This window comes from Aspergillus pseudoviridinutans (assembly GCF_018340605.1).
Source record: "Aspergillus pseudoviridinutans IFM 55266 DNA, scaffold_4, whole genome shotgun sequence".
NCBI lineage: Eukaryota > Fungi > Ascomycota > Eurotiomycetes > Eurotiales > Aspergillaceae > Aspergillus > Aspergillus pseudoviridinutans.
The window spans coordinates 2810127-2835774 of NW_025091284.1; the positions used below are offsets into that span (position 1 = coordinate 2810127).

At 49.1% G+C, this 25648-nt stretch overlaps 10 protein-coding genes and 1 non-coding gene across 11 annotated transcripts; 7 read left to right on the forward strand and 4 right to left on the reverse strand.

The window, feature by feature from the left end:
- Positions 1 to 1015: 1015 nt before the first annotated feature.
- Asppvi_006402 (gamma-glutamylcyclotransferase) lies at positions 1016 to 2128 on the forward strand (the record flags this gene model as incomplete). Its single annotated transcript, XM_043302306.1, has 6 exons — positions 1016 to 1107; positions 1182 to 1213; positions 1268 to 1317; positions 1371 to 1375; positions 1428 to 1512; positions 1562 to 2128. The coding sequence occupies 6 exons, from the start codon at positions 1016 to 1018 to the stop codon at positions 2126 to 2128; spliced, it is 831 nt and encodes a 276-aa protein (XP_043158241.1).
- Positions 2129 to 3260: 1132 nt separating this feature from the next.
- Asppvi_006403 (uncharacterized protein) lies at positions 3261 to 4607 on the reverse strand (the record flags this gene model as incomplete). The annotated part of the gene is made up of 1 exon (XM_043302307.1): positions 3261 to 4607. The coding sequence occupies one exon, from the start codon at positions 4605 to 4607 to the stop codon at positions 3261 to 3263; it is 1347 nt and encodes a 448-aa protein (XP_043158242.1).
- A 2819-nt stretch (positions 4608 to 7426) lies between these two features.
- Asppvi_006404 (RNA recognition motif domain-containing protein) lies at positions 7427 to 8192 on the forward strand (the record flags this gene model as incomplete). Its single annotated transcript, XM_043302308.1, has 6 exons — positions 7427 to 7446; positions 7505 to 7577; positions 7678 to 7784; positions 7895 to 8007; positions 8062 to 8103; positions 8155 to 8192. 6 exons carry the CDS (start codon positions 7427 to 7429, stop codon positions 8190 to 8192), a joined length of 393 nt encoding a protein of 130 aa, XP_043158243.1.
- A 788-nt stretch (positions 8193 to 8980) lies between these two features.
- Positions 8981 to 9412, reverse strand: Asppvi_006405 (uncharacterized protein; the record flags this gene model as incomplete). The annotated part of the gene is made up of 2 exons (XM_043302309.1): positions 8981 to 9084; positions 9139 to 9412. 2 exons carry the CDS (start codon positions 9410 to 9412, stop codon positions 8981 to 8983), a joined length of 378 nt encoding a protein of 125 aa, XP_043158244.1.
- A 433-nt stretch (positions 9413 to 9845) lies between these two features.
- Positions 9846 to 11124, forward strand: Asppvi_006406 (translation initiation factor eIF2 subunit beta; the record flags this gene model as incomplete). The annotated part of the gene is made up of 4 exons (XM_043302310.1): positions 9846 to 9857; positions 10094 to 10223; positions 10280 to 10903; positions 10958 to 11124. The coding sequence occupies 4 exons, from the start codon at positions 9846 to 9848 to the stop codon at positions 11122 to 11124; spliced, it is 933 nt and encodes a 310-aa protein (XP_043158245.1).
- A 398-nt stretch (positions 11125 to 11522) lies between these two features.
- Positions 11523 to 12808, reverse strand: Asppvi_006407 (AIM24 family protein; the record flags this gene model as incomplete). The annotated part of the gene is made up of 4 exons (XM_043302311.1): positions 11523 to 11741; positions 11835 to 12184; positions 12240 to 12626; positions 12760 to 12808. 4 exons carry the CDS (start codon positions 12806 to 12808, stop codon positions 11523 to 11525), a joined length of 1005 nt encoding a protein of 334 aa, XP_043158246.1.
- A 3123-nt stretch (positions 12809 to 15931) lies between these two features.
- Asppvi_006408 (SH3 domain-containing protein) lies at positions 15932 to 16834 on the forward strand (the record flags this gene model as incomplete). Its single annotated transcript, XM_043302312.1, has 4 exons — positions 15932 to 15994; positions 16064 to 16451; positions 16501 to 16722; positions 16779 to 16834. 4 exons carry the CDS (start codon positions 15932 to 15934, stop codon positions 16832 to 16834), a joined length of 729 nt encoding a protein of 242 aa, XP_043158247.1.
- A 268-nt stretch (positions 16835 to 17102) lies between these two features.
- Asppvi_006409 lies at positions 17103 to 17210 on the forward strand. The gene has a single exon. It is a non-coding gene; the product is annotated as a tRNA-Met (tRNA).
- Positions 17211 to 17825: 615 nt separating this feature from the next.
- On the forward strand, positions 17826 to 18345 carry mbf1 (multiprotein-bridging factor 1; the record flags this gene model as incomplete). The annotated part of the gene is made up of 2 exons (XM_043302313.1): positions 17826 to 17981; positions 18037 to 18345. 2 exons carry the CDS (start codon positions 17826 to 17828, stop codon positions 18343 to 18345), a joined length of 465 nt encoding a protein of 154 aa, XP_043158248.1.
- Positions 18346 to 19609: 1264 nt separating this feature from the next.
- On the reverse strand, positions 19610 to 20823 carry tif34 (translation initiation factor eIF3 subunit i; the record flags this gene model as incomplete). Its single annotated transcript, XM_043302314.1, has 4 exons — positions 19610 to 19969; positions 20025 to 20141; positions 20194 to 20712; positions 20797 to 20823. 4 exons carry the CDS (start codon positions 20821 to 20823, stop codon positions 19610 to 19612), a joined length of 1023 nt encoding a protein of 340 aa, XP_043158249.1.
- A 974-nt stretch (positions 20824 to 21797) lies between these two features.
- Positions 21798 to 24874, forward strand: Asppvi_006412 (C-1-tetrahydrofolate synthase; the record flags this gene model as incomplete). Its single annotated transcript, XM_043302315.1, has 5 exons — positions 21798 to 21921; positions 21985 to 22005; positions 22062 to 22099; positions 22171 to 24698; positions 24766 to 24874. The coding sequence occupies 5 exons, from the start codon at positions 21798 to 21800 to the stop codon at positions 24872 to 24874; spliced, it is 2820 nt and encodes a 939-aa protein (XP_043158250.1).
- Positions 24875 to 25648: the final 774 nt, after the last annotated feature.

Here is a 25648-nt window from a genome sequence, read left to right on the forward strand (position 1 = left end):
AAACAGGAGTATGTTGCTGATGTTGGCGTATGAAAATGATATACTGGTCTGAGATAGAAGAGCAACATTGAGCTACATGACCTTATACAGCAGGTAAACCTCGGCAAACTGCTGAGAACAAAGGCGCTTCAGCGAGAAGATTTTCGGGTAGATAAGAGCTATATTATCAGTTGAACGTTCAAACTTGTCATGGGGAGCTGGAAGGGAGAATTTCAACCAAAATTTGACGAAGAAAAAGGCCAATTCAATTATTGTAGCATTCTATACTTACCTGGTATAAGAGATATCTCAGTCTGTACCTTCCTAAGTCTGCGTATAAGACAGGAGAAGCCAGTAATTAGTCCATTGCTTAGGCTTGCCGTGGCGTCTGGGCAGCCCACTTAGAAAGTTGCGAGATATCCTACGCGTTAGTCCGTCACTTCTTCCTGAGTACCTTGAGATAATATGGCTAGCAGGAGGAACCGCTGCGGATTGAGGGGTGTGATGTCGAATCGATAAATGATGTGGCGAGAGATGTGTCAAGAGCTGTTGGATCCGTTTCTGCCATAAACGTGATTTCCATTCAATTCGGGGCCGGCATACCACTAGCAGTGTACACAAAGAATGGCCTCGGAGAGATGCAAAAGCGCTCCTTGGATAGTCCGGTAATCTCTCCGAGAGCAGTTCTATATGGAGCACTTCTGGTTGAATATTATTGACTCCGAACTGTAGAGCGAGAGGAAACAAACACTGCAAACACTGAGCGCGTCTTGTATAATCTGGCATTAAACTGTCGCCATTCTATCGACATCTTAGTCCAACATACCCTCTTTTTTTTGGACTACTTGGTACGTTACTGAGATCATCAGAGAAGATAAATTGCCTTAAATACGGTTTGATCGCTTGCCAGGACTTCTGTGCCGTGTGTGATCAGAGGCAGGGGTCATCGGTCTAGGTATCATCCTTTTTACCGAAGTTCATCTATAGAAGAGTCTTGGACATCGCTCGGGCTGCTCTGGCAAGGAGGCCAGCAGATATGACCGCTCCAGAAACGACTCAAAGTCCACCAGCGGGCCGAACATGGCGCAACTACTTTCCCGACGGCGACCTTTGGGTATTTGGCTATGGGTAAGTCATGCTCCTTGCCAGTCCAATCCAAGTGCGTGTCTTCGTTGACCTTTTAAAGCTGACTCGTCGTAAAGGAGTCTAATTTGGAAACCACCACCACACTATGGTGTGTATCATCTGTCAAACCATAATTTGGCCTCTGCATCTAATTCTGGTACAGACCAACGAATCCCAGGCTATATCGATGGCTATGTCCGACGCTTCTGGCAGGTTCGTACTTCACCAGATGCACCCGTTCTCTAGTCGTCTCTGACATTCCCTAGGCCAGGTACACACTCCCGAAATTCGGCTATTGCCAAGATATCGCTGATCAATCATAGCACCGACCATCGCGGCACCCCAGAAGCCCCAGGTCGGGTGGTAACAGTCATAGAACGGGGGTTCTGGGAAACCCTAGATGACCCGGTAAGTCGCTTACTCACGGCTTACCTGAAATCTGCCTCTGACCGAACAGCACGCACATCTTGAATCCTCAACAGCCCGCGTCTGGGGCGCAGCATACCACATCCCCGCCTCCTATGCCGAGGAAGTCCACGACTACCTCGACGACCGGGAAATAGACGGCTACACCGTCCACTACACTCCCTTTCATCCCATATCTGCCGTCTCCGCATCCACCGTCTCCAAAGTTCCCGAGACGGAGGCGGCGCCACAGACGCAGTCGCCATCGCAGGCGCACGCCGCACCAATCACCTGCATGGTGTATATTGGGCAGCCTACCAATCCGCAATTCCTGCGCGACCCAGCTCGCCGCGAACCGCAGGATGTTGCGGAGGTGATTAGCCGCGGGCGGGGTCAGAGTGGGAAGAACACCGAGTATCTGTACCTGCTTGAGAAAGCGCTGGAGGGGCTAGGACTCGGCAGTGCCGATATGCATGTCACTGATCTGGTGCGACGCGTCAAGGCGATTGAGAGCACTGAGGAATCGACAGCCGAAGAGGCGGCTGCGGAAAGAGATGTGAAGCAATCCCTCGAAGCGTCTTGGGCGGAGGCGCATAGGCAGCCCTCGACGATCGAATAGTGTGCAGGCTTATGTACAGATGATGGCTATACATGATGATTAGATAGAATAGACGGTATGCATTGCACATATACATGTACATGGCAGTTCCATCCCTCCTTCAAAGTGATTATATTCTCAATGGAGAGAATATAATCACTCGCCGTACTCAATGCCTGCTCACTATGTCCTATTCATCATACCTCCAGCTGAACGACCGAATAATCATGTACCAAATCGGTATAGACATCGATATACCCATTGGCTTGATGATAGATACTCCCAAGAATGAAAGGCGGGTAGGCATGCTCTAGATGCGAACACGGTGCTCAGGCTATAGTTTTCAGAGTGTCTCTTACCCACCTTGACAGGGCCATTGATGCCCTACGAAAGCAAAGGATTTCCCATCCAAACCAGATGCACCCTTTGGGTCCAAAACCAGTCCAGAACTTCTGGCTCTCCTCGCTTAGATTGTCACAATAATCCGCTTTATCCAATAGAGTTGACTATATTAAGCCCGTGGAAAGACGGGACAACTGACCCAAAATCTAGGTCGGGAATCTGCAAATGACTCAAGTATTCAGTACTCTCTGACTTGTAGTACGCCTCACTCAGACAAAGTATTTCTGTCAATGATCGAATCTGACCTACTTAGTGGCTTCATTACACAGATCGAAACCAGTAACGAAAATGGTCAATAATGCGTGAGGATCAACGACAGTCGGTACCTGGGACTCTCCCCATCTGCTTGGTGAGATCCAGCCGAACAGGCTGGGAGGTTAGGTACACCACGAGGTGGAAAGGTGCGTCACACATATTGCGGTGCCTATAGATGTGATGTCAAGGCTAGCAACGGCCCATAGCCTTACTGAAGCTCTGTTGGAGCCTACACTCGACCAGTTTCGGTTGGGATTTGGGTCGTCTCCCGCATGAATATCCCTGTCATAGAATCGCTAGTAGGGAAGAAGAAGGAGGGGAAGGAGAAGAAGAAAAGGAACAAGATTCGGAAGCATAACAGAATGAAAAAGCTATCATAACATACAGTATTACTAATATATATCAAAATCAGCGATGATGCTCACTAACAGTCACCGATCAGTACCAACAATCGTTTCTACCAAGCAAGCTGATGTGAAGCGGTACCAAACGACAATCAATATAACCTATTCTGCCGCCAAAAATCCCTGGGAATATCAATTAATCCTTGTTCCATGCCGCATCGCCTCACGGCCCGGACATCAGATGCCCGCTCCATCGTTTCATGTGAGGATAGAACGCCATGCGACGGATATGGTGCAGCGTCCCATGGACAATGTAGTGATGCTCTATCCGTCAGGACTCGACTTGGAAGGCCACCTTGAGAGGCTGTGTAGTTTTCGAAATTGTCAGCACCCCGAGGAGCCCGCATTGCATAGTCCCACACGCATTCCAATGTATCTTCCTCTGGATCCACGATCGCGTCAATTGCTGCCGCATCGAGCGCCTGTGTAGCAAAGTAATCATCGATATTATCGTGAAATTGAGGTTCCTCAGCAAAGAACATGACCACGTGGTCATCAACTTTATCCCTTCCTGCTCCTGAAGCGAGCTGGAGCTCGGCCTTTTGTTCAAACGGTCTGGCTTGAAAAACCGAGGAGAAGCGCTCATCTTGGGCTTTGGTAGGATGCTCGGGGCATTTCCACGTATCAGAGCAGGAGTCAAATTTTGCGCCAGCGTTGCTCGTATTACGCAGCGTCGTCAGCTTGCGTCTTGCTAGAGGTGTATTAAATGTGTGCTGAAAATCTGGCTCGTTGTCGAGACCCTTATCAAGATGCCCTGGAAAGATGAATTTCGTATCAAGGCTTGCGTTATCCTCAACGAAACTATTTCCCATCTTTTCCATTAGCACCATTTGTTTGCGTTCCTTTAAATGATATTCATCAGCGTCCTCCACTTCATAGATAGAGCTGGCTTTGCGACTGTTGCGTCTGCTACCTGAGAGTGAACTCTCTGACACAACTTGGGCTCCCGTCTCTTGTTGCCACAAATTCTCTCGCTCCTGTAACAGGAGCTTCAGGTCCTCCAAGCTCCAGTACTCTCTGCCTGAATGGGTAGACTCATCTTTGTCCTTGTCTTGTGAGCTGAAATCAAAATGCAGAAGCTCTCTCATGTAAAACTCTGACCAGCTCTCAGACCAGAATGCGGCATGTTCGTTGCATGAGATACTGATAGTTGATGACAGAGAGGCTTCGCACCCTTGGACATCAAGATGGTACACCCCGGAGTGCTTACGCTGATCAGCTGGAGATTGAACGGCAACAGCGGCATGCCTCTTCGCTGCTGCGTTGCGCAGGCTGCAGTCTGCTGGGGATTGTGGCTGTAAGTTTGAAGATGAATGCAACGAGGTACCGCTTGCCTCCATCTCGAAACCCTGCATGCGAGGCTCATCTTCGAGGGAGCCAAGTGGGAAGTAGCTCGAAATGAGCGGTTGAGAATCCTTGGGATTTGTTCGGGTCTCCATCCTTTTGTTCGGACTCTGATGGCTTGTGCATTTTTCGCTATTGCTCCGTGGATTTCTGCTCAAGAACCTTGTCTCTGAGAACTCCTTCTCAGGCACTCGACCTCGATTTACCAGCTTGCGAATGCCGGAAAAGTGGGGGAAATGTCGAAGCTCGCCGACTTTCACTGGTGATGAGGTTTTCCCTCTTCTGAAAATACCCAACCCTAGGTGCGAATGGAGCTGTTCTAATCGTCAGCATTGGCAGCCTTGGTTACTGAAATACAATGCATACAGTCAATCGATCTCGTGGGACATTGGAAGCATGGAAATTGTCATTGATCGTACGTCTTCTAAGTTGCTTTGATGACTTTTTCGCTTTTATCGGCGATTGCTTCTGTTGTATTCGAGAGGTTGAGCCCTTGTACTCGTAACGATCTTCCTTGGTCTTATTTCGTGGTTTGCGTTCGTATCCACCTTTGCTTCCCTTTTGGGGAATTGTCCTTATTTCAGTAGGATGCCTTTCAGGATAAGGCGACCATCTGATACGGTTCACGGGAGGGGAACGATGAGCGAAAGAGCTTCCTTCGCGTAGGGCGTCTCTCGGAGGAGTTGATACAGAATGCATGATAGGAAGCCCAATGCTGTGGCATATCTGGCTCTTCCTTCGAGTCGCTTGTTCAATGATAAACAGAACCCGTCAGCGAAAAAAGGCCCCTAGAGAACCACATCTGKGGATGGTGGATAAAAATTCACCTTCTCTAGGACCCGAGGCATGATTGTTTGTATAAGTCGTCGGCGAGTTCTCCCGTTCAAGAAGCCATTTGAGAATCAATCCCTGGGCGTCTGGTGCCAGGTGACCATGTCTTCGCGAGGATTGCTGCATAGATACAGCTGTGCTCGGATTGAGGCCGCTCGTTGCGCTGAGCTTGTTGCCAGTAGGATCATGTCGGCTGGCAAGCCTTTCTTTCTGGAGTTGACACCATCTGTGGTGGATTATTGCCAAATGCATCAGTTCCATAACGGGAAATCGTGACTCAGGCAGCAGCTTCCTCGCCAGCTGTGTTGGGCGATCCAGGTATCAAAAAAGCAACTGTGAGCTTCAATCATGGCAAAGAATATCAACATATCAACATCATCAGATTGAGATTCAGACAAGGACATGATACTTTTCTTATGCATCTCGAGAGGCACATAGTCTGATAAAGCTAATCTATCTACGGAGTACAGCTTAGGTGGGTTCTAAGCATCTCGCTTATACTTCCTATCAAGGCATGAGTCTAGATAAGTTGATAACGCCCACATGTGGATCAATTCTCCACCATTATCAATTCTGCCCCTCCTCTCCAAACTTTCGTTGTTTGGCTCTTCCTATGTAAGTGATATAAAGTGGTCGGATCGGAGATCAGTTTCAATACTAGCGTTGAGGAGGGGGCAAAGGGAGCAGTTAAATTATCAAATACTTGCTCTAGTAGGAGCGTCTGGCTCTTCTTGGCATCCGTGTCAACTGCAAGCTGGCCAACCAAGACAACCATCTATCGGCTCACGGTGATTGTGCGATGTGAGATGTGACTGACAATCTTGCGTGCTCATCATTGCTAGACTTACACAGTTTAGACTAGGCATAGCTTTTCAGTAAAACAATCAAGCAATGGAGATCTTGTCGAAATTTTTTCCGGCCCCTTTCACCCTCCCCCATCCCTTTTTCCCTTTTTTGTTTTTACCTTTTCTTTTTTGGATTTGTCTCTTTTTTTTTTTTTTTTTTTTACCTCTTTCCCGACGGTGGGACAAAGTTTCACTGATTTCAAAGATTTCCCCAATTCAACAAGCAATTCACTGTGCCTTAAGATACGGGATGGACTACACCATACTGTACCATACAGCATCACGTTCTGGGATGAGAAACAACACAATACTAGGAGATACTACCTTCTGCAGAAGTGTACATAGACAGGGATGGACAAACTCCGACTAATGTAGTTGATATGCGAGGTACAGGGTGAAATACCACCCGTGGTACGACAAATGAGGGACTAAAAGTATCTTCTAAAATCAAAACTTTCCTATCCCCAGAACCCCGTTCGAGTCACCGACTCTTTCAAGCACGGCTTTCTTGACTATCTGGAGTAAGATTCAGGCTTCTGCTTGCTCCAGCCTTTCCAGTTCCCACCTGCTACTGCGCATAGGCTGCAGATGGGCTGCTGACTTCCCAATGAGGGGTACGGAGGTGCGCATCAGCTCTCAGGTCAGTGGTGACCATACTCTAGCGTCCTTAGGCTGTTCCCTTTGTGCGCTTGTCATGCATTAATAGAATAATAGTAATATAATGGCTCCCGCTTATCAATTTATAATTGCTATGCAAAAATAATAATAATTTTGCCGAGTACCATAGTAGCTTGTAGGAGTAGTAATCAGTAACCCCCGCTTTGCGTCTTTGCTACACCTCCTCCAGTCCTCCCTTTCATTCTCCCACTTTGCAGGTTCTGCACGGCTAATCCACTGCTCTTCTTGTCTTATCAAACAGTGAGAACACCTTTCCTCTCATCTAAATCATTTGTGATATTGACACTTGTCGTCTTTCAGCAACAAAAAGTTTTTACTGTGAGTGTTCCTTGTCTTGCTGAATGTTCTGTTTGTTTCACAGATCAGCGACATCCTCAGGCATAGCCGCAGTGAGATTACCTGTGAAAAAAATTCTTTCAGAAAGGGGAGAAATTTTCTGCTCCCGAATTCTTCCCTCCTCTTCTTCTTTTTCATCCACCTATTTCGATCGCCTTCATCTTAGGGAAACTGATACTCTATCTCAGTACTAATCAACTAAACAGTTCCATTCAACCTTCGATATGTCTAAGCTTTTCATCGGGTGTGTTCTCATTTTACATCAAATCTTCAACGCATTTTCTCAAGTAACGGTTTAATAGCGGCCTCGCATGGCACACCACTGACGACGCCCTTCGTCAAGGTTTCTCGCCGTACGGCCAGGTTGAAGATGCTGTTAGTAGTACCATTTCCTTCTTATTGTTCACTTTCACATCATATTTTTTATTTTTACTGCTTTACCATGCCATACTAATGACCTTTTCACGCCACGCAGGTTGTTGTCAAGGATCGTGACACCAACCGCAGCCGTGGTTTCGGTTTCGTCCGTTTCAGCAACGAGACCGAGGCTGATGCTGCCATGGACGCTATGAACAACCAGGAGTAAGCTTTCCCAAACCTCTTGAGGCCCTAGATTGTACCAGAGTGTCCAATTTATACTCTATTGAGCCCGTATCTCTCATCGCAGACGCACTAAAAAATTACGGATATAGGTTCGATGGACGCACCATTCGTGTTGACAAGGCCTCCGAGCGCGCTCCCCGTAACAACGGTGGCTTCCACGGCCGTGGTGGCTACAACCAGTCCGAGGGTGCTCCCGGAAACGGTATGTGCTCAAATCAACTTGTTCAACGAAGCTCTATCCTGACAAGTCTTACAGGTGGCCAACGTTATGGAGGTGGCCAGGGTTACGGCGGTGGCAGTGAGTAGAACCGATTGCTTCCCTTCCGAATAATCACTAATCTCCCTCCAGGCTGGCGTCCCTCGAGTAACGGGCAACCCACTGCTTAAATGCCTCAGTCGAAAATACCTAGCTCGTTTCTCTCCGTACCTTTTCCGCCAGATAAGTTATGAGATACGATTATGAAAATGATCATGCCGGGCTCTTTATCGCATTTCTTGAGCGTGGAATGACGCACAAGTTCATGATGATGGAATTTATTAGTGCTTTTTGCTTGTCTCTCAGTTTCGCTTCATCTCGCCTATCGAGATAATTAAGATTGGTTGACGGCCATTGCATGGCGACATACTTTTTCCGTCGTTTTTCTTCTAAGATTCCTTATAGACTAAAAATTCAATACTCAAAGCACTCCCCTTAGACCTCATTGACGTATTGACCGTGTTCCATTCTTGATCGAAGCGGTCATATGTATATTCGACCATTTGGCGGTTTGTCTGACAGTTAGCAACCTACAGGAGCGTCCGTACGACCACCGGACAATGCTCCACTCTCTGAACCTCGCGAGTTGGTCAAATAGGTAAATGGTCTGATTGGGTATAAAAGGAAACTTGGTAGTGTGCCTCTAACTATATTTACATAAGTACTGTACCCAGGTCCAGAAGCAGCTTATCGGACAAGATCGCTAATTCTTCCTACGCCGCGAGGTAAAGCTTTCTCGTTTTTGAATGCAAAGAGCAGCCATCGCAGGGTGATGGGAGAACCTCCCAGAGATGGAAGCTGCTGCTGCTCTTCGCGGAGCTCCCCGAGGACCGAGGGTATCACGACATTGCGCCTCGATGCATGGTACGGCCGCAACTGCAGATCGAATTGTGATGATGACTTGCCTTTGTCAAGACGCTCACAGTGGGGATAAAGCCTCAATGACACCGGCTCCCCTGAAGGCTGCCTTGTTGGTCATGACGACTTCGACTGGGTATTTCCATTCCATAAAGCGAGTCCAGCCTACATCACTCATATCAGTCCTGTTTTGCGAGCTGCGGAAATCAACGGGCATACCCCAATAAGCGCATCTCCGTCCCAGATACTTTCCGATAAAGGGAACGATGACCATGGTCAATAGTAACTCCAACTGCTCAATGCTTTCTCTCCATTCCTCCTCGGCATCCGAGTAGTCGTCTGAAAGTGTGTCTAGATCTGAAGCGGTGGTAGACTCAGATGGAAGGGACGCAATCTCATCGTCTGAGCCGGATGTGTACCTGTCTACCGAAGACACCATGTAGGCAGACGTAGCGAGGGACGGGTTAGAGGCGGAGGGCGAGGAGTACGACATGGTGAGATTGACTTAGGTTGGAGAAACGCGAGAGGTCAATGAGCGAAGTAAAACACCGATAATGAGATCAAGCAGCGGCCTGCCTACTGCCTGAACAAGGATTGCAGCATGAAGTGTTGCCGACCGATAGAACTATTCAAGATCGGAACCCCAATACTGGCGAGGCATCTAGAGACAGGCCTGATGTAACCCAGGGGACCCAAGTCACGTGTATATCTTACGGTAATACGAGAGCACAGCAATTTGACTCACAGTCACGTGAGCCTGTACCGCGATAACAGAATTGCCATCGCGAACTCAAAGATATGGCTCTACCAATATATCAACCTCTCGTCAGGCTACTTATAAGCATAGTCTTTACTGCTAGATAACATTCTTCCTGACTGTTATCATACTTGGAAGTGTCTACTGCTGCAAGAGAGACATATACAATATGGCGGATGCTGTACGTCACACCCTGTTTTCCCTTTACCGATTCTGCCCTCCCACATTTTCTTTAATGCGGACATCTTCACATTTCATTGCCCCCCATCGGCCTAGTCACACTTACGTTGTCGCCTCACCTTCACTTAGAACGTTCAGCTGTGTTAGGCAGGAAACAATCACTAGACTCTGTTTTCTGAGGGATATTGTCTCTGTTAATTTATTTTCACCTTGCTAACCTGTCATCGGGTCCATTAGCAGGTCGAGCCCACTCCTCAAAAGCAGCGCAAATCCGTTGCCTTCAGTGAAGGTGCAGTCATCATGGACACAAACGGCGAAATCACAGAGGCTCCCGCTGCTCAAATCACCACGGCTGAGAATGAAGCTGGTATGCTTCCACCTTTTGCTCAAACCCGCGGTCGCAGGCGAAACTGACTTTCGCAGGCACAGCAGACACGGCAGTCGATGAAGTAACTGAACTCTTCAAGGGTCTCTCGAAAAAGAAGAAGACGAAGAAGCCCAAGGACTCTGAGGCTGGTGAAGGTGACGAGGCCCCTGCCGCCGCCGACGGCGAATTCGATCCCACCGCCCTGAAAAAGAAGAAGAAGAAGGTCAAGAAGGTCGACGCGGGTGACTTCGAGGCCAAGCTCGCCGAAGCCGGTATCTCAGAGAAGGCTGCTGCCGAGGAGAAGGAGGGCGAGTTGCCCGAGGGCGATCTCGAAGCCGGCACTGGTATCTGGGCCCACGACGCGACCCAGGCCATCCCGTACTCGCTCCTCGTCTCCCGATTCTTCTCCCTCATCCAGAGCCACCACCCCGACCTGCTGTCCAGCGGCACCAAGTCGTATAAGATTCCTCCTCCTCAGTGTCTGCGTGAAGGTAACCGTCGTACCATCTTCGCAAACATCGCCGATATCTGCAAGCGTATGAAGCGTTCGGACGACCACGTCATGCAGTTCTTGTTCGCCGAATTGGGTACCAGCGGCAGTGTCGACGGTAGCAGGCGTCTGGTCATCAAGGGTCGTTTCCAGCAGAAGCAGATTGAGAACGTCTTGAGAAGATATATCGGTATGTTACTTTTCGCCCCTCTCGTAACTGAATACAGTAGCTGACAACCTCCAGTCGAATATGTTACCTGCAAAACCTGCCGCAGCCCCGACACCGAACTCAACAAGGGTGAAAACCGTCTGTACTTCGTTACCTGCAACTCCTGCGGTTCTCGTCGGTCGGTCGCCGCCATCAAGACCGGTTTCCGTGGACAGGTCGGCCGCAGAAAGAGACAAGGCTAAACGATGTTATGGCTGGGTGGGGGATCTATATGGAGCCAGCTGTGGGAAGATACTTTTCTTTATTTTTTTTCCTGTTTATTTCCCCCATTTTCGTATAAACGTTCCTCTTCTATGTGGATGATGATGCAAAAGGATCGAAAATGTGATCTCTTGAGTTATGCAGGATTTGGAAAAATAGAGACGACGTGAAGACCAGAAATAACGTCCGTGTGTTCTGGAACTACTTTATTCTCATTCTGTAAGGGCTATCCGTAATCCGACAATGAGATAAAAAAAAATGCCAGATGAATCAAGACAAAACAGCATCTGCTCAAGGGATCACAACGCTAAACGTGAGGATTTACAGAAAATGAGAGTGTAGAAGCTCCTGCTCCTGTCCATCCATCAAGCGCCATACTCTAGTTACTGGCAGTATGTGCTCCGATGTAAGCGGCAAAGGCAGAGACGTTCCTCGTCTGCAGGTACACGGTTCCAGGACCGGTGAAGCGGCATGCCAGGCCTTCGCCAGAGCTGAAATTGGAAATGATACCTCCTGAAGCGACACGCTCCATCTTGTACTTGCAGTTCCAGGCGACGAGGTGTCCGTTATCCACGTAGTAGGATTCGCCGTCGGCGATCTGGATAGTTTCATCGTCAGTGAGTCAAGAGAATCTCCAGATAGTGCATGGTGCAAGAGTGGGTTCTAAGGAGCGAGAGGAAGAGTTGCTTACATCCTTCTTGATGATAGCGCCAAAGCTCTGGAGCCACACGAGGCCGATACCAGTCAGCTTATACACGAACAATCCCTCTCCGGAAAAGACGCCCTTCGACAACCCTTGCGCTTGGTAGTCCTTGGAGATGCCGCTAGTCGCGGCCAGGAAGGCGTCTTTTCCGACCTTCCACGGATCCGAGCCGGATAAKCGCAGCACAATGATATCACCTAGTGCCGGGGGCGCAAGCAGAAGCTCGCCGGGGCCGGTGTATGTAGACAATGACATCTCGCCCCCGGCAATCATCTTCTTCAGGGAGAATTTGACGGTTCCTCTTAGCGTGATCGAGTGCGACATTGCGATCATTACTCCTGACCGTATCATGAGTGTCGCTGGCTTTTCACGTTCTGGAGAAATAGCACTTACCTGGCTTGGCTTCAATCGGACATCCTACCGCCAGCTGCAGCGTCAGAAGGGAATTTGTGTCCCGGTGGCTGATCCTGTAGCTTCCGCCATTGAATGTCCCAACATCGTCCTGGGCAGTTGGGTTCGCGAACTGGTTGAACTGAGACGGCCCGACGGGTGTCCCCTGGGCTTGCACAGCCCTGTTCGAAGATTGAGATGGAGTCGCCTGGTGGCTCTGCGGCTGCGKGGGAGGCGATACAGAGCTCTGTCCATATGGATTGGCCGCATATGCGGCCGCATGTGCTTCTCCCGGTGGGGGACTTGCAGAAGTTGGTTGCTTCGGTGGAGGAGGGTAGCTGAAGTTCTGAGGTGGGAATCCTGGTGACGGCTGGGGAGGTGGTGGAAAAGCTATATGAAGTATCAATGAGACTATATTCCCAATGCAAGAAACAGTTTGTCATCATACCTCCGGAGTTTGGAGGCGCTTAATCACAGAGAGGATTAGCATATTAGTCTAGTTCAACTTTGGAGTAGTACTTACGAGGATAATGGCCGTCTTTAGTCGGAGGAGGCGGGTATGAACTTGCCATGGTTTCCTGTTCTCCTCTTCTTCATTAGTTTTCTGACGGATGCAGTCGAGACAACAAATGGAATGAGAAGAGATTTAAAGGAAACCGCGCACAATCAAAATGGGATATCCTCGTATTCTTCACTCGTTCCCAAACTCAATCTGTCGCCGTTTTAGCTTAGCTTGAGTGAGGGACTTCTTTCAAGGACCATGCAACCTGGTTGACAGCTATATTTTCATTCAAAAGATCAACTGCGCAGACTGGCGAGATATATGAGCACGCAGCTGTGGCATCGGTAGCCGCTGAGCATCTGCCATCCTGACATCTCCTTGTTCTGGTTGGATTGTTGCAGGGCTGTCGGCGCTTACAGGAATTAGGTGGGGAGAGCTGTGATAGGACCTGCAGAAGATCAAATTCGACCAGGTTAGTCCATCTTTAGCTTTCCGGCATGTGCAATCTATATCTTCCTGTCATTGGGCCACTCGTCCTTCATTGCAGCAATCTTAATAGTGGGAGACTCTGTGCCATGACAAGAGCGATTCTAGCTGAGACTGCGGGCAGTCTGGGCGAGGGGAGGGGAATGAAGTGGGGTAGACGAACAGGTGAGAGAGACCATCACATTCTTACAAAGTGGCTGTTATTCTCTGAAGGAGATCAAAATAAATCATTAGGTAGATAGAAACCGAAATTTCCTATATATATATATATATGGATCCAGTAGCTGAAGAGTCTGTTATATTCATGGTAAAGGACATATCTTTGTATCCGCAGAACAATAAGGGCGGCCATTGTTTACTAGCACACATATTGGCTAACAAATTCCAGGCTAGAAGAATATCAAGTTACAGAAAAAATCTTCATCGTAAGTTAATTGACTGCCATAGCCACAGCCCCCCTTAAGCGTGTCTCAGTTCCTTGTCTCGTGCATGTCCTAGTTAGCTCGATCAAAGCAGCTAAAGGACTCCTGGTACAGACGTGAACATGGTGTTTTCCTCTTCTTTTCCCGGGGCTACTTCTCCCTCTTCATCTTGTTTCCCATCACCAGCACTCCATCACACATGGCTTCAGGTGAGGCTGCTGAAACTTGTGTTCCCTCAATCTGGCTTGCTTATTTTTGTTTGATCTGTCTCAGATGGCTCTCCTCGTTTGGCTAGAACACATACCTCATCTGCTTGTCAGATACCCTAATATCAATATTTGGAAGATGATCTGAAAAGATCCTCGAGCCAAGTTATAACAGACCCCCTTCAGTAGAGTGTTCGCGGATTCTGGTGGCGCTGTCCTGGATTGACGCTTCAATACCGGCCCCCAGAGGCATCTCACAGCGTCCGCATTGTTTCCCACAGCATCCTCCAGAAGAGGCGTGTCTTTGAATCATTCTTCCATGCTAGAGGACGGTGATGCTCGCTTCTTGAGGTTCGAATCGATATAAATTCTACAATCTCATCGGGCCTATGTATGTTGCGAGATGGCTTTGCGATCATGGCATCCTTGAGGTCTTGCGCATGCTTCTGGTAAACACACAGTGACTTTCAATCTCCTCAGCCAGCTGGCCCATAGTTCGAACGCCGAATGGTTTCGCCAATTAGACCCGAGCATTTTCAGCATCTTCGGAAATTTCACTCGTCGTAGTATAACCTGTCCTGGTGCTTCCTCTTCGCGATACAGCTCTATCCACTCAGTAATGGATAGCTCACCGCTATAGATAAGGACTCATCCTCCTTAATGCAAATCCATACTCGTATTCCAGATTTTACCTCAACTTAATATAAAACCTCGCTTCGGCTTGAGGCGAACACTCAGTGAGAAGCTTAGCCTCAATCTGACGGTTGAACTCGCCTGAGGCATGCGCCCAGAGTTACTATCAGAGACTCCGTATTCAAGAAAATACTCGATATTGTCTGGGCTTTTGTCGTTGCATCGCCTCAGGAGCCTTGTGAACACTCTAATCAGAGGTCATACGAGGCGATGTAGGCTTCTCATTCGAGTGTATTTTATTGTCGGATGCGGAGAAGCGGAGTTTGTGCTCTTGATATACCGCGCAAAGGGTTGCCCATCTTGAAGACATATCACTCCCTGTGCTATGTCAGTATCTAACCATGGATTGATTCAAGAGCAATATCGATGATCCCTCGTTTGCATCTCCAAGTGCGAAGCAGTACTACGGTAGATCAGTGATGGTGGGGCAATCGAAGTCAACGGTAAATGCGGACCGTCCAGCCACAACCCCAGGATACAGATAGATGATCGTCGGTTCGTAACTCTGTTATGAATTCATGCCTTATGGTTATAATAATGACTGCAATTTCTTGTCAGCTTTGGCCAGGTGTCAGTCCCAGCAACCACTTATCCTCGCTCTACGCAGTCAAATTCCGCATGATGTAAAGGAGAACTGGGGCAGTTACCCTGACTTTGCAATTGACCTAGCATGCATTTGAAACGTTTTGGAACAACCTGTCTCTACCTTTATGGAGCAAAGCGGATTAGGCAACAAGATATCCATCCTTGTCTTAGGGAAGGAGGGGATTAATTTGTCTCTACAGTAACTATACTATTTGCATTATCTGGATGTTTTGAAGGTTGATATACTAGGTACAATTTCTGTATCCTTTAGCAAGGTACTCCCATTTGAGAATTAATCCCACCAGTCCCATAAGAGAGACGTTCTCTTACGGTATGTCATCAGCATAACACGTGTACTACGCCAGCATTAGCCAGTAAATCGAGCATGAACAATGAAATTTAGGGCGTGGAATAGATCCAGAATACAGAATCTTTTACCCAGAAGTATAGTCACTCAAATCCTTTAGCAATTTTTATATAAGATTGCATACTCAATCAATGATTCTGTATTATTATTGATGGAAACATCCAAGTTTACCTAGTAGCATTCTGTAGGCATGGCAATGTAACATAGCCTGCCAAGCCCCATAAAATACATGGAAATTGTGGCTCTGTTTCGGCTCCATCCTCTCCCGGGTCCAATGCCATGTGGGCCTTGAGTTCCTGAAAACATATATTATTAGTGATAACTGACTACGCCTTCCTGTAGCCGACATCTGCTCCAGCGGCCACCTCACTTCCACCCGTCCTTTTCATCGCCGTAACACCTCTTATCATTTCTTAATCAATATCTGCTTCGTCATGGCTACCCAAAGCAGCTTCATGACCGCAATGAGCAACCGCTCACTCCGCACCATCCGATCGGTATGATGATGCCGCATTGGTTTCTCCATCTTTCCGATGTCTGTCGCATGCCTTGCTAATATATCCTAGGAACTCGAGTTTCTTGCAGATGCTTCGGTCATTACGCGTCAGCAACTGTCGTCGATACTGGCTCAGCTGCCTAACGAGGCCCCCCAACAAGCCGCTACACCAGTTCCTCAGCCACAACAGCAACAACCGGTTGTCGCTCAATCTCAACCTCCCCCGGCGTCATATGCTCCCCCCACATCGCAGTTCGCCAATAGCTCTCTGAACGAAAAGGCGGCTCTGCAGCAACAACAATACTCGACCCCCTCAGTTCCCCCACCGGCTTACCCTCAAGCTGCGCCCGTATTGTCTGTCGCTACAGCACTCTATGCATATACCCCAACAGATGCTGGTGATCTTGCTCTGCAGCCACACGACCGTGTCCAAGTTTTGGAACACATGAACGCAGACTGTACGTTGTTTTGGAGGCGATGTCAGGGACTTCAAGCTAACAGACATAGGGTGGCGTGGCCGTAACGAACGGACCAACCTTGAGGGCATCTTCCCTCGCAGCTATGTGAACGTAATAGAAGAGAAGGGAGTGTCGTCTCCCCCTCCCACCAACTATGGAAATGTGCCTCTTGAGGTTAGCCAGAGCGACTCATCTGCCCCGGATGGAAAGCGACCCGGCGGCAAATTCGAGGAGCAGGGCAAGAAGTTTGGAAAGAAGATGGGCAATGCCGGTACGTCGATTGTGGCTCCATTGAGGATGTGTTTGTAGTCACTAACTATGTCTTAGCTATCTTTGGTGCCGGTGCTACTATCGGTTCCAACATTGTGAATAGTATCTTCTAGCGCTAACTCCTTAAGCCTTTTTCGGGGTTTGAGAATGATTTCTTCCTCAGTCATGGGAACGGCGTTCAGGCGGATTATTTGCTCAACCTATCCTAGGTATTCTTAATGAAAATATCAGATTTTGATACAATATGTGGATCATGACGCGCAGCATTGATGATCATTGCTGGTTGTCTCTGCTTGACAATCACAATCACCTATCAGATTAATCGAAACTTCCATTGGGACCTCTCTTGTAGGAAATTGATCTAATGGGTACGCTATAGCCGCCTCTGTGGTGTAGTTGGCTATCACGTGAGTCTCATATCTTCTATATGATCAGAAGAATCACTTCTGGGACATCTCAAGGTCGGGAGTTCGATCCTCCCCGGAGGCAGTTTGGCTACATTCCTTTTGTTTCTCAGCCATTTTTTTTTTTTCCCTGTTGCGTACGAGCTACGGGAACCATGTCGGATGCTTGCGCCTCTCTGCGATGTTGAAATACTTCTGTACACACCAATTTCATACACATTATGCTTACATTATGGTGGCGTTAACGCCATTGTACAAGCAAAGAGGAAAGTTTAAGTGGGATTGCACTCAATCTTCTCTCCTGTAACTAAGAAGAGAAACTCTTCTATAATATCCCATTGATAGCCGTGTCTCTTCTGACGACAGATTCGGAAATGTTGATTCGTCACGGATTATCTATGGAAGTGTCTTGAGAGATATGCATCTCCAACCCTCTTTGGGACTCCGAATGATGTCAGCCACGCTAGTCCCGGGAAGGAATAGTGCATGACTCCCCTCTGGACTGCGCCGCTCAGGGCTCGAGAAGCTTCTGTGCCATCAGTATAAATTCGGTGGCTCTGTGGACTCTCTCCTTCTCAGTTACAACCTCACGCGATCAATCTCTCCGCCACCCTCCACTCTACTCCCTCGGACACCTCTCTCATTCCAACGTCGTCATCCATCAAGTCCTCCGTACGCTTCGAGCTACACATCCTTCAAAATGAGCGAGTGGGATTCTGTCACACGCATCGGAACCAAGCACCGTGCTGGTGCCGCTCCCCGAGAGACAGTAGTCAAGGGAAAAAGTGCTCTGAATGCTGCTCAGCGCCAGGGTCTCATCATTGGTACTGAGAAGAAGTTCGCAACTGGCAATGCTGTATGTTCTGGATTCAACCCCTCCATATTGAGCCCCCTACTGACATTTTCTGAAGGCCGGAAAGACAGCTGCCATGGAAGGCCAGCACCTGACAAAGGTCGATCGAAGCGACGATATCGTCAAGCCCAAGACTGTCGGTCTTCAGGTCGCAGACGCCATCAAGAAGCGCCGAAACGAGGAGGGCTACAAGATGACACAGAAGGAACTCGCCACCAAGTGCAACACCACCATCACAGTCATCCAGGACTTCGAGAGGGGTACGGCCGCGCCCGACCAGAAGGTGCTTAGCGCCATGGAGCGTGTGCTGAACGTCAAGCTCAGAGGCTCGGACATCGGGACCGAGAAGTTCCCTAAGAAGAAGTAAAACGGGGGTGAGCCCACGCCTTTTTCTTGGGGAAGATGAAAAACCTAAAGTTTTTGATTTTTCCTGATGTCTTCTTTTTTATGTCATGATACGCCTTTTTCCTTCAGTTAGAACCCGTGTCCTTTTTTTACCTTTTATGTTATCTGCTGGTCGGAAGAGCGCTGGGTTGGCATTGAAACGATTCATATATCACGGCATAGAAATACCACTTGCTTTTCGGGCGCTTCTACGGATTCGCTTTGCGCTTTTATCCCCGCTTGTGGGCATTCATCTTAAAGAGGGATCTCATGGCATTGATGGGATTGCAGATTGCAAAGTTGGAGGCTTCTCTCAGTTTGCGCGCGCTGGTTTCGCCGAGTTGTCTATAGAATATCCCATGATTATAGAACAATAGACGAATTGGCGCCTAGCCTGCGTATCTTTTGGACAAATAATTCTAATATTAGGCTATTGTGACAACCTGTCTGAAACAACACGGTAAATGCTTCAAATCAAGGCCTTGCAAAGGCGCTCACTGAATTGCAGTGCGCCGAGAAAGCTACTGGAGGTGCTCACGGAGGAGGATAACCAGAGGTGGCAAACGGACGTCTACCAGGGGAAATGTGGCCAACGGTGCAGTAAAACCAAGGTTCTCCGGAAAATTTCTTAAAGTCAATCGTTTATGCTATTTCTCTATTGGCAAGAAGTGTGGGCAGTATGCTTACAGAATATGAATGGTTACCACTACACAGTAGAGAGGCTAGCAGGGACTCTAACATAGATAAGAGAATTATGGGAATCCAGAATTGGTTATGTTGGTTGAAAAAGTCTATCCATGAATCTTTTTGAACGATAGGTGCTCGATTCTCATGAAGAAGCCAACGTATTGAAGCCATCCAGATCAGGCACCCATCGGCACTGACGAAGTGATAGACAACAATAGTTCTGACGAGGGTATTTCCTCCGCCCGGGCACATAATTCAAGTGAATATGGACAGTGAAGGAGAACTGACGGGAAGAAGTAGAAGGGCAATTCTTTTGATTAAGATGGCAAGAGGACGAGGTAGGATGATGATGGAGAACAAAGGAAAGAATAGTAAACGAGGTACCAACTCCGTAGATGAAACGAGAAAAATCATGCCCTGTAATTGACCCCGCCAGGTCTTCTACCCATTTCCGCCGCGCCTGGCTTTTCCTTCTTTTATGAGCAAAAAAGCGTTCGTCTCATGTCTCATACAGATAATGCATGACCTGAAAAACAAAGAGTTTGTGGATATCATCCGATTCACTTCCTCAGCTGCTCTCTCTCGACCTCGTACATGAAATCAAAGTAGGGCTTGTCGAAGTGATGCACACGGACGTAACCGTCTTCACCACCGGAGGCATATGCTGTGCCGTTGGGGTGGACGTCAACGGTGTTGAGGGGACCGAAGTGGCCTCTGACGCGGCCAATCTCGTCCTCGAAGACCTTGTGGTAGAAACGGGCCTCGAATTTACCCTGCCGGGCGGAGGTGGTTGTGACATCCATAGCAGCCTGGCCACCACCGAGAATCACGTAGTCCTTTTTGGGAGTGATGGTGGCGCTGTTCAGGGGAGTATCGGCGACGTATGTTTTGAGGATGGCGAGGTTACGAGAGGAGATGAGCTAGCGATGGTCAGTTTTTGACGACATATGGCGGACAGAACGGATAAGAACTAACCTTGGCGGACTTGTCTTTCGAGGCAGTGATGAAGTAAGTACGGTCCTGAGAGAACTGGATGTCGTTGATTTGGTGATCGAACTCGTGCGCTTGAACGTTCTCCAGCTGCTCACCAGTCTGTGCCCAAATTAGCATAGTTTTCCAGATTTCAGGAGCAGAATATACCCACCTTTCCATCGTATTGGCTGACACTGCCGTCTTCGTGTCCAGCAATGATGTACTTGCCTAGGTAACTCCAGCCAGCCACTGTGGCCTTGCTCTCTGTGCAGGTGATTCTCAAGCTAGGCTCATCGGCCTGGTCCTCTAGACCACCACCCTCACCATCTCCATAATTGATGTCGAGCACAGCGATGGTACCGAGGAATCCCATACGCTTTTCCGTCACGGCCAGCAGCTTGCTTCCATCGGGGTTGAATGCGACCCGCTTCACAGCGGTAGGGAAATCCCAGACCTTCACACACTCGCCAGTCTTGACGTTCCACAGTCGCACAGTGTTGTCTGCCGAGCCGGTCGCCAGGAGAACAGTGTTGGGGCTGACATCGACTGTCCAGATAGCACCCTGGTGGCCACTGTAGGTACCAAGTCGCTCGCCGTTGGCCGACCACCAAGCACATACGATCTTATCCTTCGCCACGGAGAACAGGAGATCGCCATCGCGGTTGAATTTGATCTGGTTAAGGGACCGTTCCTGCAGTAAAGATGAAATATTAGTCGCTAGTTCCAATAAAAGCGGCAGAGCAAATCCTGGTGGAGATTTGATGGCACAACGTACATGGCCCGAGAGCAGAATAGGCCTCATCTTGGGCCAGAAGAAACAATGTTCGGGTGTAAAGAAAAAGAAATAAACTTGGATCAAACGTCCTCCGCAACAGGAGTGTCCAGTACTTGCGTTATTCAGGCGGGGATGCTGGCGGGCTGTCCTGTCGGCGTCGTCGACTAATTATTCTTAGTGAATTTGATCGCACAGTTCAGTCGGGCGTTGCGCGCCAAGACCCTTGCCTATTCGAGGTTGTTTGCCCCTCAGGCAAACAATTGTGGGAGTGAGGATATTCCGATGTCCGAGCAGCGTCTGCCTCAGGCTCTCAATAATCAGTCAGCCCTTATCAGTTAACTATCACCTCTAAGCTAAACCAGCCCTAAGGTACCCGGTACCCTATTCCAGATCGAGTCAAGTCCCATATGCATCTTACATAACCCTTTTTACCAACTCAGTCAAGCATTTGCATGTGAGGATCTAGCGGGCCAGTACCCAAGTTATCATGCAATGACTCAAAACTCAGAGATTTTTCTTGTTTCTCTCAGGGAATGGGAGAAAGGGGAAAGTCCGGTTGATTTAACTCGGTGATCAATGTATAGATGAGCCTATCGTTGGATTTCTTCAATGTTTTTTACTGTGTAATTATCTACTCCGTATAGGGGTCACTCCTTTAATCCCTTTCAAGGTGGAGCTTAAGTTGACAACTGCTTTCCCGACGGAAATCTCCTATCGTCACTCGTCCGAGGGCTGCACCTAAAGCCCCCGACAAGCCGCAGTCGATGCCCTTTCACCCCGCTCGTTCGGCGACATTACCCCGCTGTGCTGTGAATTCGAAGGTCTTCTCCTGTCATCTTCGCAGTCAGCTTTACTCTTCTTACATCTTCCCATCCTTGACATCGTCTCTCCTTGGGACTTCTCGACTTCACTTCGCTGGACGTGTGGTCGAACTTTCCCGTTCCAGGACCTTCCCCAGACCATCACTTTCCCGTCGCTCATTCTCCAGCACATCTACCGTCATGGGGGCCACAAAGATTGATGGAACGGCCATTGCCAAGAACATCAGAGAAGGATTGAAGGCCGAGATTGCAAAGATTCAAGAGTCTAATCCTCGGTTCAAGCCGAGTCTGGTTATCTTTCAGGGTACGTTTAGCCGGACATCATGAACCCGGCCCGGCGGAGGTACTGACATTGCTTCAATTCTAGTCGGTAATCGATCGGATTCGAGTGAGTTTTATGACCTTTGGCGCCTATATATAAGGTGTGTTCTAATTTGCTTCAAGGCACATATGTGCGCATGAAATTGAAGGCCGCTGAAGAGGTACGGATATAATCTCGTAATCTCTGATCATACCCCCCTTGGAGCCTTACTAATTCACTGTATCTGTAAAGGCGAACATTCTCTGCAAGATCATCAACTTTCCCGAATCGATCTCTCAAGCTGAGATCCTTCAGGAAATCACCAAGGCTAACAACGACCCTTCGGTGCACGGCATCCTCGTCCAACTTCCCCTTCCTAGCCACCTGTCAGAACATGCAGTCACATCTGCGGTTGCGGATGAAAAAGATGTCGATGGTTTCGGCGCAATCAATATTGGAGAGTTGGCCAAAAGAGGTGGCCATCCCCTCTTCGTCCCTTGTACCCCGCTGGCTGTTATGGACCTCCTCAAGGCAAGTGGAGTAGACCCCGCCGGCAAAGAGGCAGTGGTTCTTGGCCGTAGTGACATCGTCGGTAGCCCTGTCAGCTACCTGTTGAAGAACGCAGATGCCACCGTGACTGTCTGCCACTCCAAGACACCGGACATCCCCCGCATCGTGAAGAACGCCGACATTGTCGTTGCAGCCATTGGAAAGGCAGAGTTCGTCAAGGGCGACTGGCTGAAGCCTGGTGCCGTTGTTATCGATGTGGGCATTAATTACAAGCCTGATCCTTCGAAGAAGTCCGGACAGCGTCTCGTCGGAGACGTCGACTTCGAGTCCGCCGTAGAGGTAGCCTCGCAGATCACTCCGGTTCCCGGAGGTGTCGGTCCCATGACAGTTGCCATGCTGCTGAAGAATGTCGTTACTTCGGCCAAGGCATACTTTGAGAAGCAGCGGGACAGACATGTTACTCCGCTTCCCATCAAGCTGGTCCGGCCTGTTCCTTCCGACATTGCCATCTCCCGTGCTCAGTACCCCAAGCCGATTACTCAAGTCGCAGCGGAGGTTGGCATTGCTCCCCACGAGCTGGAGCCTTACGGCCACACCAAGGCCAAGATCAGTTTGAGTGTTCTGGACCGCTTGGCTCACCGTCGTAACGGACGTTATGTCCTGGTGTGCGGTATTACTCCTACGCCTCTTGGAGAGGGCAAGTCCACGACTACGGTCGGTCTTACTCAAGCGCTGGGCGCACACCTGAACCGGATCGTGTTTGCCAATGTCCGGCAACCGAGTCAGGGTCCCACCTTTGGTATCAAGGGTGGCGCTGCCGGTGGAGGTTACAGCCAGGTCATTCCCATGGACGAGTTCAACCTCCATCTGACCGGTGATATTCACGCGATCACTGCTGCCAACAACCTTCTGGCTGCCGCCATTGAAACTCGCATGTTCCATGAAGCTACCCAGAAGGATGCTGCTCTTTACAAGCGGCTGGTCCCTATCAAAAAGGGCAAGCGCGAATTCCAGCCCATCATGTTCAGAAGACTCAAGAAGCTTGGCATTACTAAAACGAACCCCGATGATCTCACCGAGGAAGAAATCCGCCGTTTCGCGCGCCTTGACATCGATCCGCAGACAATCACCTGGCGGCGTGTGTTGGATGTCAATGATCGTCACCTTCGTGGCATTACAGTCGGACAGGCCCCTACTGAAAAGGGTCTGTCACGCGAGACGGGCTTTGACATCTCCGTGGCCAGTGAATGCATGGCCATCCTTGCGCTGAGCAACAGTCTCGAAGATATGCGCGAAAGATTGGGACGCATGGTCGTTGCGACCTCTAAGAGCGGGGACCCCGTGACTTGCGACGATATTGGCGCCGGCGGAGCTTTGGCCGCCCTGATGAAGGATGCCATCAAGCCCAACCTGATGCAGAGCTTGGAGGGAACTCCAGTGCTGGTCCACGCCGGTCCCTTCGCCAACATCAGTATTGGTGCCAGCTCTATTATCGCCGATAAATTGGCGCTGAAGCTCGCGGGTACTGAACCCGATGAGGATCACGAGGCTAAGACTGGTTTCGTAGTTACTGAGGCCGGTTTCGACTTCACCATGGGAGGTGAGCGTTTCTTCAACATCAAGTGCCGGTCTTCTGGTCTCTCCCCAGACTGTGTGGTCATTGTTGCCACCGTCCGGGCTCTGAAGGTTCACGGTGGTGGGCCGGAGATCAACCCTGGAGCACCGCTCCACGAGATTTACCGCACTGAGAACACCGAGATTCTCCGCAAGGGCTGTGTGAACCTCAAGAAGCACATCCAGAACGCCAAGATGTACGGAGTGCCGGTGGTGGTAGCCATCAATCGGTTTGAGACGGACACGGAAGCCGAAGTCGCTATAGTCCGCGAGGAGGCTATTGCCGCCGGTGCGGAGGATGCCATCCCTGCCAATCACTGGGCCGAGGGAGGTGCCGGAGCCATTGACCTTGCCAAGGGGGTGTTGGCAGCTAGCTCCAAGCCCAAGGACTTCAAGCTCCTGTACGACTTGGAGGGCAGCATCCAGGAGCGCATTGAGCGCATTGGAAAGGCCATGTACGGTGCGGAGAAGGTCGAATTCAGCGAGCTGGCGCAGAAGAAGGTCGACGCCTACACGGCACAAGGCTTCTCCAATCTTCCAATCTGCATTGCCAAGACCCAGTACTCCTTGAGTCATGATCCCGCGCTCAAGGGCGCCCCAACGGGGTTTACAGTTCCCATTCGTGATGTTCGGCTGGCGGTTGGAGGTGGATATCTGTAAGTGCTTATTTCATCACATGGCTCGAGCGGATCAATCGGCTAACCAGTGGATGAACCCACACAGTTACGCACTTGCGGCAGACATCCAGACTATCCCCGGATTGCCGACTGCTCCGGGTTACCTGAACGTCGATATCGACACCGAGACCGGGGAGATTGATGGCCTGTTCTAGGCTGAAGAGATCCTCCCCTTGCCGTGTTCAGTGCTTTCTTCATTTTCGGAGCGATGTTTATCTCCTCTAGCTTTTATACCATATTATTGATTGTGATGTACACTTTAATTCAACATGTATGAGCATGACGACATTAGATTGGATGTTGTGTCTAGACGCAGTTGGTCTTCAACACTGGGATGGAAAATAAGGTGCGGAGACTCGGAGTTGGTTCTAACCTCCCCGATGTGTGGGACAGAGCTAGGTAGTGAATATATCATAGAAATGACAGACAAAAATTCCACCAACCTGCAACGTGTCTGGAAGTCTGATATTTATCGACTCAGATAATTAATCATCGATATTATCACTTGATAACTTGAATCTCTCACCGAAGCCAATTCCACTCCCATGCTGTACCAAAAGATCCGCATATAGGCGATCTCGGTGTATCGCTTTCCGGCGGTAGTATATCATGGCATCCGTTGCCGCGGGAAACCGAGGTTATTTTTTGACGTACACCTCTCATTTCAGAGGGACAAAAAGAGAATAATATCAGTAGGAATCAATATAAGGATCATAATAATATTGATACTGAAAGTCATGGAGCTTCTATGTTAGTAGAATGGCAGGACGATGAACACTGGTGTAGGTAGATATGGAGTAGTGCCAGTGGGTTCATGGTAGTGGTTCATTCGAAATGTCCGGCTTCGGCGCTTTGAGCGGAGTTCCAAGTCCTGCTAAGGAAAAATGGTCAACAAAAACAACTAATTCAGATCAGTTGAAGGACGTGAG